The sequence below is a fragment of the Rutidosis leptorrhynchoides genome, chromosome 7 (assembly GCF_046630445.1).
Source record: "Rutidosis leptorrhynchoides isolate AG116_Rl617_1_P2 chromosome 7, CSIRO_AGI_Rlap_v1, whole genome shotgun sequence".
In the NCBI taxonomy this organism is placed as follows: domain Eukaryota; kingdom Viridiplantae; phylum Streptophyta; class Magnoliopsida; order Asterales; family Asteraceae; genus Rutidosis; species Rutidosis leptorrhynchoides.
Window position 1 is genome coordinate 160,974,503 of NC_092339.1, and position 10,534 is coordinate 160,985,036.

The 10,534-nt window shown below is 34.5% G+C and overlaps 1 protein-coding gene across 1 annotated transcript; it reads left to right on the plus strand.

The window, feature by feature from the left end:
* The first annotated feature begins 1,224 nt into the window (after window positions 1–1,224).
* On the plus strand, window positions 1,225–8,929 carry LOC139859737 (disease resistance protein Roq1-like). Its single transcript, XM_071848512.1, has 7 exons — window positions 1,225–1,772; window positions 2,621–2,718; window positions 3,322–3,880; window positions 5,672–6,773; window positions 6,969–7,184; window positions 7,301–8,011; window positions 8,402–8,929. Exons 1-7 carry the CDS (start codon window positions 1,294–1,296, stop codon window positions 8,927–8,929), a joined length of 3,693 nt encoding a protein of 1,230 aa, XP_071704613.1. The 5' UTR covers window positions 1,225–1,293.
* The last annotated feature ends 1,605 nt before the right edge of the window (window positions 8,930–10,534 follow it).

Here is a 10,534-nt window from a genome sequence, read left to right on the forward strand (position 1 = left end):
ACATTCTTATGTCTATAACCGAAAGCCTGTTAAGGTAAATGGTAAACTATTACACCCTAATAAATATCAAAAAGGAAAGAACAATGAGGTTTTTGGAAAGTTTATAGAAGGAATGTTTGATAGCGACGAACGTCCGTCTAAGTCTAAACAATGAACATTGACACGTAGAATACGAGAGGCCTTGGGAATATTGATAAAGGACGTTATTAAAGACATGAAAAACCCAAGAAGTTAGAGTTCTCGTGACTGATGAGGTGTGCAAGTTGTTGGAATTCATGGTTAAATGCAAGGTGTTATTAATTCAAAAAACAAATAAAAAAGAATTCAAATGCGGGTTGATTGGATTCGATTTACATTGAATATTTTTTTATAGCATTGCGAATACAGAAAATAAAGCATCGATTTATATTGGGCTCTGATGACTATTCATTGAAAATTATTGTAAGAAAGGACGGTGTTTTCTAAAAGAGGATATCAAGTCAATTATGATGCAATCGATAAATCACATGCCCTAGCTCATAGTCCTATAATATTTGGACGTCATGGTTCGAGTGGTGGAAGTTTGGTGATGCCTTTGTCAATACTAGAATTTTCGTTTGATTGTTGCAACGGTTGAGTTTTAAGGCTGGAAAAGTATGAAGGCTTATTGGCCCGATTTCGTTTTGAGCAATTTGGGTGGCTAGAAATGAGATGGTGTTCAATGGATCATATTAGTGTCGGGCTTTAATAGTGGCTAGAGTCAAACTAAAGGTATTTCAATGGCTCTGAATGCCAATTCTTGCGAAAGTTTTCACTTTCATGTTTGGTCATATTCCCCTTGGATGTTAGTGTGAAGACTCTAAAGAGATGATGTTATAATGTTGTTTGGCCTTTTTTTTCCTTTACTGCAACAACAAATGTTTTATTCTTATTATGTGCATTGTATTTAGTCTAATATGTTTACTTCATACGTACGGGCAAGGAAAGCTTGTAAGCCCATTGTTGATTCCGTTATGCACTTTATGATTTTTAACATTTTCGTGTAAAATCATTTTTAATTTCGATTCCTGTTTGTGAAAAAAGAAAAAGAAAAAAGTAGCATATTTTTTTTCTATGCCTTTACTCATATGGGGGCATAATATGGAAATTTGGTGAGACAATGACATAAGTGGAAGGATACATTTCATGTCAACTTTATTTCTCTGTCTTAACTTCATTTCATCTACCTATTGAGGTACAATTAAAACCACATTTCTCCCTTTGAACTTTCTTGATACATATTTACTAATTTTTCCAAACACATCTAACAAATCAATGTCGTCATTAACGTCTTATTCTCAAACATTGAATCATGATGTTTTTCTTAGTTTTAGAGGAGAAGACACTCGCAAGACGTTTGTAGATCATCTCTATACGGCTCTTGTGCAGCAAGGAATCCGCACTTACAAGGACGATGAAACACTTCCTCGGGGAGAGTCCATCGGTCCAGCCCTCTTGACAGCTATTAGAGAATCGGGTATTTCTGTCATCGTATTCTCACAAAACTATGCTGATTCTTCGTGGTGCTTAGACGAGCTTGCATATATTATGAAATGTAAGGATGAGATAGGGATCATAGTTATGCCAATATTCTATCATGTCGATCCATCAGAAGTACGAAAACAAAAAGGGAAATTTGGAGAAGCATTTCTCAAACATATGTCTGAAAACAACAACAAAATTGAAGTTTGGAAAAATGCACTTGTGGGTGCAAGTAATATTTCTGGATGGGAAATGAAGCACATTGCCAATGGGTAATTTTCTTCTTCTCTTTTTAATTAATACGAAAAGTCGAATATCATAATATGCCGGGTTCGAATCTTGCAAAACATATTTCGTTCAAAAAGGGAGTGTGACCAGAGCGTGCGCCCTGTGCGCAATTCAGCCTGTACCAAATCTCGCGCTCAGAGGTGCTTAATTACCGAAGGGTTTATCTTGGAGTCAATGTGCTCGTTAATAAGGATTTTCCTCGCTAATCTAAATTCTGTACTACCTTACACCAGTAACGTAGCTTTTAAAGCATCAACAAGTAGCAAGTGTATAAGACCTCATTGTATTGGCAAAGAAAAATCAAAATATGTGTACCCAGTACCCATATTCTGTTAAGAAATAAAATAAAAATATTTGTCCAACAATTGTAACCACATAAATTACATACGTATATATGGTGGGGATTTCAGGATTTCAAACCCATGAAAATTTGATTATAAAATTTTCATGGCGTCTATTATTATTAGTATTATTTTAGTATGTTTATTTTATTTTATTTTTTAAAAACTTTTTCCTACTTAAAGGTCGGAGGTCCTCTCGGAAGCAATCTCTTTATCCGTCGAATAAAGAGAGGAATGACTTTCTCTACTCTTGAGAGTGTTTCACTCTGGGTAGAGAAATGATTTGTCTTTATTCTCGGATAGGGGAATGATTGTCTACATCTCACCTTCCCATACACCACTCATGTGGTATTGAGTTTTGTTGTTGTTGTATATATGGTGGGGATGTAACAAATCTATTCATTGAAAATTATTGTAAGAAAGGGTGGTGTTTTCTAAAAGAGAATATCAAGTCAATTATGATGCAATCGATAAATCATACGCCCTTACAGTGCTCAGAATCCTATAATATTTGGACGTCATGGTTCGAGTGGTGGAATTTTGGTGATGCCTTTGTCAATACTAGAATTTTCGTTTGATTGTTGCAACGGTTTGACTTTTAAGGCTGGAAAAGTATGAAGGCTTATTGGCCCGATTTCGTTTTGAGCAATTTGAGTGGCTAGGAATGAGATGGTGTTCAATGGATCATATTCGTGTCGGGCTTTAATAGTGGCTAGAGTCAAACTAAAGGTATTTCAATGGCTCTGAATGCGAATTCTTGCGAAAGTTTTCACTTTCATGTTTGGTCATATTCCCCTTGGATGTTTGATCCGAAGACTAAAGAGATGATGTTATAATGTTGTTTGGCCTTTTTTTTTCCTTTACTGCAACAACAAATGTTTTATTCTTATTATGTGCATTGTATTTAGTCTAATATGTTTACTTCATACGTACGGGCAAGGAAAGCTTGTAAGCCCATTGTTGATTCCGTTATGCACTTTATGATTTTTAACATTTTCGTGTAAAATCATTTTTAATTTCGATTCCTGTTTGTGAAAAAAGAAAAAGAAAAAAGTAGCATATTTTTTTTCTATGCCTGTACTCATTTGGGGGCATAATATGGAAATTTGGTGAGACAATGACATAAGTGGAAGGATACATTTCATGTCAACTTTATTTCTCTGTCTTAACTTCATTTCATCTACCTATTGAGGTACAATTAAAACCACATTTCTCCCTTTGAACTTTCTTGATACATATTTACTAATTTTTCCAAACACATCTAACAAATCAATGTCGTCATTAACGTCTTATTCTCAAACATTGAATCATGATGTTTTTCTTAGTTTTAGAGGAGAAGACACTCGCAAGACGTTTGTAGATCATCTCTATACGGCTCTTGTGCAGCAAGGAATCCGCACTTACAAGGACGATGAAACACTTCCTCGGGGAGAGTCCATCGGTCCAGCCCTCTTGACAGCTATTAGAGAATCGGGTATTTCTGTCATCGTATTCTCACAAAACTATGCTGATTCTTCGTGGTGCTTAGACGAGCTTGCATATATTATGAAATGTAAGGATGAGATAGGGATCATAGTTATGCCAATATTCTATCATGTCGATCCATCAGAAGTACGAAAACAAAAAGGGAAATTTGGAGAAGCATTTCTCAAACATATGTCTGAAAACAACAACAAAATTGAAGTTTGGAAAAATGCACTTGTGGGTGCAAGTAATATTTCTGGATGGGAAATGAAGCACATTGCCAATGGGTAATTTTCTTCTTCTCTTTTTAATTAATACGAAAAGTCGAATTTCATAATATGCCGGATTCGAATCTTGCAAAACATATTTCGTTCAAAAAGGGATTGTGACCAGAGCCTGCGCCTTGTGCGCAATTCACCCTGTACCAAATCTCGAGGGGTTTAATTACCCGAGGTTTATCTTCTATGGAGGAGTCAATGTGCTCGTTGCTAATCTAAATTCTGTACTACCTTACACCAGTAACGTAGTTTTTAAAGCATCAACAAGTAGCAAGTGTATAAGACCTCATTGTATTGCCAAAGAAAAATCAAAATATGTGTACCCAATACCCATATTCTGTTAAGAAATAAAATAAAAATATTTGTCCAACAATTGTAACCACATAAATTACATACGTATATATGGTGGGGATGTAACAAATCTATACTATAAAGCAAATCCATAATTTTCTTAAAGTTAAATTTATGATCATTAATTATCATCAAATTCAAAGAATATATTGTGTGGATGTAACAAATCTATACTATTTGCTCTTCATAATTCAAAGAATATATAATTGTTGGTACTACTTTTAGTGACACTTCTTTTCACAACATAATCTGATTTTGGATTTTACTAATGTAAGAGATACAGTAGTTGTAAATAAGATGATGCACTCCCGACACGTTCGAGATCTGAGCTCAGAAATTAACTAGTCCACACTTGATCATGGTGGATTCGGACAAGTTTTCCTTCGATCAGCCATGACCGCACTTAACTGAAGGACGTGTTTAACTTTAAGTTTGAGTAAATCGAATTATGTATTATTCACTTTGCATACACAACTACAATAAGTTCAATAGCAGGGATTACCAACACTTTACAATGAGATATCATATACTATTTATACTACAAAAATTAGGTTAACTTAGAATTAGAATGACTAATTCTAAAGTTTATGTATTCCTTCTGGAGACCAGTCATTATTCCTCGAATGCAACGATTATTTTACGCATATAAAATAATTAGCTAAAGTCTGGTTGATGACCGAAGTCTAGATGTATCACTGTAGCATTCTTCTGTTGAGAAATTACGACATCACTAATTCTCACCACCTAGCCGAATGATAAACAGTAAAAAAATAAGAACAATCCACAACACATATTTAACGTGGAAACTCCAAGATAGGAGAAAAACCACGGGCCTCCAAAGATAGAAAATACACTATATCATAAGTTTGTTAAGTGACAATAGCTAACTATATCACAAATTGTTACAACGACATAACCGTTATCTAAAAATTGTCTCTTAACCCCAATACACTCTAACAAAGACTCTCACTAATCTTAAAGTCTATTGTTTGTTTTTAACCGGCGAGTTGAGAATGAAAGCATGACCATTTTTTATAATCAACTCTAACTTAGTCCCAAGTTTAACTTCGTCACAAAGCACACAACTTGATCTCCAAGTTTTACTTGGTCTTCATGGACAAAACACAGTCTCAAAGATGCAACTTGGTCTTCATGGACAAAACACAGTCTCAAAGATGAAACTTGGTCCTCAAGTCTAACACGGTCTTTAAGCCGACTTAGTCCCCAAGTTCATGATTTCGGATATTGAATTAACCACTAACAAATTCAATCTGGAAAATAGGTGTGGTCTCTTTCCAAACTAACTCTTATGAAGTCTGAAAAATTCCAAACTTCAACTCTTAGAATAATTTTCCTAATCATACTTTACATGGTTTTATATATTTTATTCTACCCAGTTAAACCTAAATCATGGTCATGATAGGATTGAGTATCGTTGTTGACGTGCAGACATGAATCAAAAGGCATAAAAGAAATTGTTGATGCCATTTCAAATAGATTGATCCCCTTAATCTCAAATAGCAATGAAGACCTAATTGGAATAGAGGCCCGTTTGCAAGATTTAAATTCAGAGATAGAAATTGAGACAGGTGGTGTTCGTATGGTCGGAATATGGGGAGTTGGGGGTGGTGGTAAGACTACTCTTGCAACTTCTATATATAGTAAAATCTCCAACAAATTTATTGGTGGTTGCTGCTTCTTAAAGAATATTCGCGAGGAATCAAATAAGCATGGTTTGGAGAGACTGCAAGAAAAAGTTATGCGTGCCGTTTTGAAACAAAAACATATACAAGTAGATGGAGTTGTGGAAGGTAGACAAATGATGATGAAAAGGTTATGTCATAGAAACGTCTTGATTGTTCTTGATGATGTTGATCACCCTGACCACCTAAAGGCTTTAGCTGGATCACATAATTGGTTTGGTGAAGGAAGTAGAATAATAATCACAACTAGAGATAAGCATTTACTAAATGTACACAAAGTAAACGCAATTTACAATATTAGATTGTTGAATAAAGATGAAGGTATTAATCTCTTTCGTAAACATGCACCTCGAGATCATCGACCTTTAGAAGATTACGAGTTACTTTCAAAAAGTGTGGTTTCTTATGCTGGTGGCCTGCCTTTAGCACTCATAGTTCTAAGTTCTTTTCTTTCTGATAAAGACATGGATGAGTGGGTAAGTGCCTTAGCACGTCTAAAAGAGATCCCTGAAACCGATATAATGGGAAAGTTAAAAATAAGTTTTGATGGACTTAAACAAGTAGAGAAAGAGTTGTTCCTAGATATTGCATGTTTTTTTAGGGGTGAAAAGAAAATCGATGCAATGGAGTCACTTGATGCTTGTGGTTTTCATCCTGTTATAGGTGTAAAAGTATTGATACAAAAGGCTCTCGTTACCATATTAGATGGAAAGTTTGATATGCATGATTTGATACAAGAATTGGGACACTACATTGTTAGAGGGGAACAAAGTAAGAATCCTGAAGAGCATAGTAGAGTTTGGAAAGTGGATGAAGTTGAAAACATATGTTCTATGGATTCAACGACGGTACTGTATTTTTACTCAGATATACGCAACCTAATCGGGTGATCCCGAGACCGTTTCTAACCTTTTCCCTGGCCACCACAATAAATGTTGTAAGGGAGGTTTGAACCTGAGACCTCTTATGAGGATATCAGAACCCTAACTGTTAGATTATCTTGGGAGTATGCTGATCAAGATCACATTGCTTCTTTGTTGTAGGAATTTGACAAGATTGAAGCAATTAGAATTTTTTCGGACAAGTCTGATGCATTACGAGACCATAATCATCATGTTGTTGCAAAGATGAAAAATCTCAGGTGGATTGATTGGAAAGGTCATCATGCAAGTTCGTTACCCACAAGTTTTCCACAAAGGAAGCTTTGTTGTCTAATCTTGAGTGGTGGCCAACAAAAACAACTTTGGAATGGCAATAAGGTAACTATCAATAAGTAAGGTTTAATTATCAAATTATGTAAGCTTTATTTTCATGGTGTATGCATGGTATATGAATACATTTTAATCCTTAGAGGAATTTCACTTACTTGCAACAGAATCTACCAAATTTGAAGATGATCAAGCTTCACGGATTAACCAACCTTATCAAGACACCAGATTTTCGCGAACTACCAAATCTCAAAAGATTCATCGTTAATAGATCTCCGTTTTTAGAAGAGATTGATTCATCAATCGAACGCTCAGAATCACTTGCTTTCTTACTTATTACAAGTTGTGATAATTTAAGAGAGTTCCCATCCATTACCGGAATAAAGAACCTAAAGACTCTTTCGCTATCAAAGTGCGGGAAACTTTCTAAGAGTCAGAATGAAGTTGCATCTTGTATATCACAATATGTAACAACCTTTTTATTTCGTATAAACCATGAAGGGTTACAATTTATTAGCAAAGGCTTAACAAAGTTGGTTCTCAGTAAGTGCCATTTGGGAGATGAAGACATAAGCTCTACTATTTGGGATTTATCCAACTTGCAAGAACTAGATCTATCAGTAAATGACTTTACATGGCTAAATTTTGGTTTATTGCAACTTCCACGGCTTAAATGGCTTGATATATCATCTTGCAACCGTCTTGTGGAGCTTTTAGCACTCCCATCAAGTATCGCCGTTTTTAGAGCTGATTATTGTTACTCACTTGATACTCTTGGAGATATTTCAAATTGCAAATGGTTATGGAAAGTCTCATTTCTTGGCAAGAATAAACTAGACCCTGCTGTTGATAAAATAATACGGGATTCCATGCTTCAGGTTATTGACTCTACTTTTGAATTTTAATCTGTATACGTCTATCTCACTATAAGTGTTCTGTTCAAAGTTTTTTGTCAACTTTGACTATTAATATTTTTATTTGTGTTATATAATATTTGATGAAAGTTATATTAATGAAAACACATACACACCCAATTCGTTCATATAATTTTCATCAAATATTATATAACACAAATAAAAATAGTTATGGTCAAAGTTGACAACGAAAAACTTTGAAAAGTCAATATTGAACACTTATAGTGTGACGAAGTTAGTCTAGTGGTCTAGGCCAAGAGTTCCTCCCAAGAGGTATCAAAAGGAAAACCTTATATGTTTAATTGTAACTCAATTTCTGTTTGTTTACTTTTTGTATTGTGTGTGTAATGGCAGGGAAATGGTATCCAACATCAATTTATGAGTCTTGCTCTTGAACACCGGGTTCTAAAGCTGTATGAAGAGAGTGTCGTTGATGGGAGTAAATTCGTATTGCAGCTTCCACATAATTGGGACAATGACTTTTCTGGATTCTTAATACATTGTGTTATTGATTACCAAGAACCCAACGTTACGATCGTTATTAAGCAGGAAGTGCTGGTAGATGAGGAAGAGTGTAATCATCAAAACGAGTTATCAGTGGGTAGTCATCCTCCAACATATATAGGATATATTTCCTTTAATTCATTGAGGAACACCAAATGGTGGAATCCAGCATACAGTGTGATTTCCTTTTTCTTAAAGGGTACTAAGTTTGAAGTTGAACTCATTCATAACAAAGGTAAAGGTATTCATCATGTCGAAACAATAGAAGGCACATCGGACTGCTCAGAATTTTGGGACGGGGAACGAGAAGATAGAAACACATTTACGATTCAACATGATTCGAAAACCTCTATCAACCTCTTATGGTGCCCGTGCTGAATCTCATTGGACGAATTGACGTTGAGTATATAATTTGTTGTGCGCTGCTCAATTGGCTGATCACTTGTTTCTAACCTGCTCCTAGCGCGCCAACAAATAGTGGATATTTGGGTTTTAGTGGTTGCACTTTCAATATTATCATGACTATTAGTTTAAAAATCCAATTTTAACACGTCGTAGTTTTGCTTAATTAGGCTTTAATTTCCAGTTCTATACTTATTCAATTAACACATCACTCGAGAGTTGCATTTCTATTGAGTTAATGTTCACCAAACTACCCCTAAGACCATTTGTAGTGGTGACGGGGTGATGGGGCGTGATGGAGTTTTATTGTAGGGTGGAGTGCTGATCTGACAAAGGTGATGGCGTGATAGAGTTTGTAGTGGTATGAGTGATGGTTGTGTGATGGGGTAATTGGTCCCACATTTTTAGTTATTATATTATTTTTATTAATTTAATTAAACTATAAATATATATCTGGTTAAATGTTTGGTCACGCCTCAAAAGCCTTCCGTGAAGCTCCCATCACGCCCACAATTTTTTCATCCCATCACGCCCTATAGTGGCGTGATAGGGGAGTGATGGTGGAGATTTTGAGCCTATCACGCTACATAGTTAATGGTCTAACTAAAGATATGAAAGGTAAAGGGTTCAAGGCTCACAATGTATTATTTGAAAATCATTAATCATTAATTAATCTTAAACCTAAATTTTTTGTATAAAAAAAATACTATGTTAAATATATATTTTATTTTGGTAACTTTTATGTTTGTAAAATAGAGTTGTAATTCCTTGTATCCATTGATTAGTTTGAAATTCAAGGGAGTAATTAGAGCGCGACATGTGGCGCGAAAATCAAATGTGATTGAAAAAAAAAAAAAAAAATTTTTTGAAATTTTCTTTTCTATTTTTTTTTTTAAATTTTGTTTTTACAATCACATGTGATTCTACATGTCAATCACATGTGATTGTAAACCCAATCACATGTGATCATGCATGTCAAATTCAATTACATGTGATTGTACAATTCAATCACATATGATTGTACAGGTAAATCAAATGTGATTGTAAAAAAAAATTGAAAATAAAATTCGAAATATTTTTTTTTAATCACATGTGATTTCGCGTCACATATCGCGCTCTCATTGTTCCCTTGAATCTCAACTTAATTTATGGATTCAAATGAATATTCCTTTTGTAAAACACTTTTTAATTTATATAAAAATATTCACTTTTTTCAAATGTTTGCTATAACACATTCTAGCAAAATTCCATTCGTAAATTCACATGGAATTTTTTTCCGGATTCGTGGTAAATGAAAAATTCACTTTTTTTTTATTTTGAAATTTTTTCCGCGAAGACCTCGTCATTGATAATAAATTTTTTAACAAAGCGAGTTGTAATATAATGTCGTTTGGTGGTTTGAAAATCATTTTTAAGACCATTATTAATGGTGCTGGTGTGATGATGGATTTTTGTGGGGTGCGACATCAATGTGTCAATTGTGAGAGAGTTTATTGTAGTGACGGAGTGTGATAAGGGGGTGGATCTGTTTTTTAATTTGCGAAGAGGTTATTTATTTAATTTTTTTTTATGTTAATTGAT

What these genes read in the sequence shown, in the direction of transcription:
- LOC139859737 (XM_071848512.1), top strand. Translation starts at nt 1,294, where the DNA reads ATGTCGTCATTAACGTCTTATTCTCAAACATTGAATCATGATGTTTTT. An exon ending in ATGAAGCACATTGCCAATGG is followed by an intron (nt 3,881 to 5,671) that starts GTAATTTTCTTC and finishes GTTGACGTGCAG; the next exon opens with ACATGAATCAAAAGGCATAA. An exon ending in AACTTTGGAATGGCAATAAG is followed by an intron (nt 7,185 to 7,300) that starts GTAACTATCAAT and finishes TACTTGCAACAG; the next exon opens with AATCTACCAAATTTGAAGAT.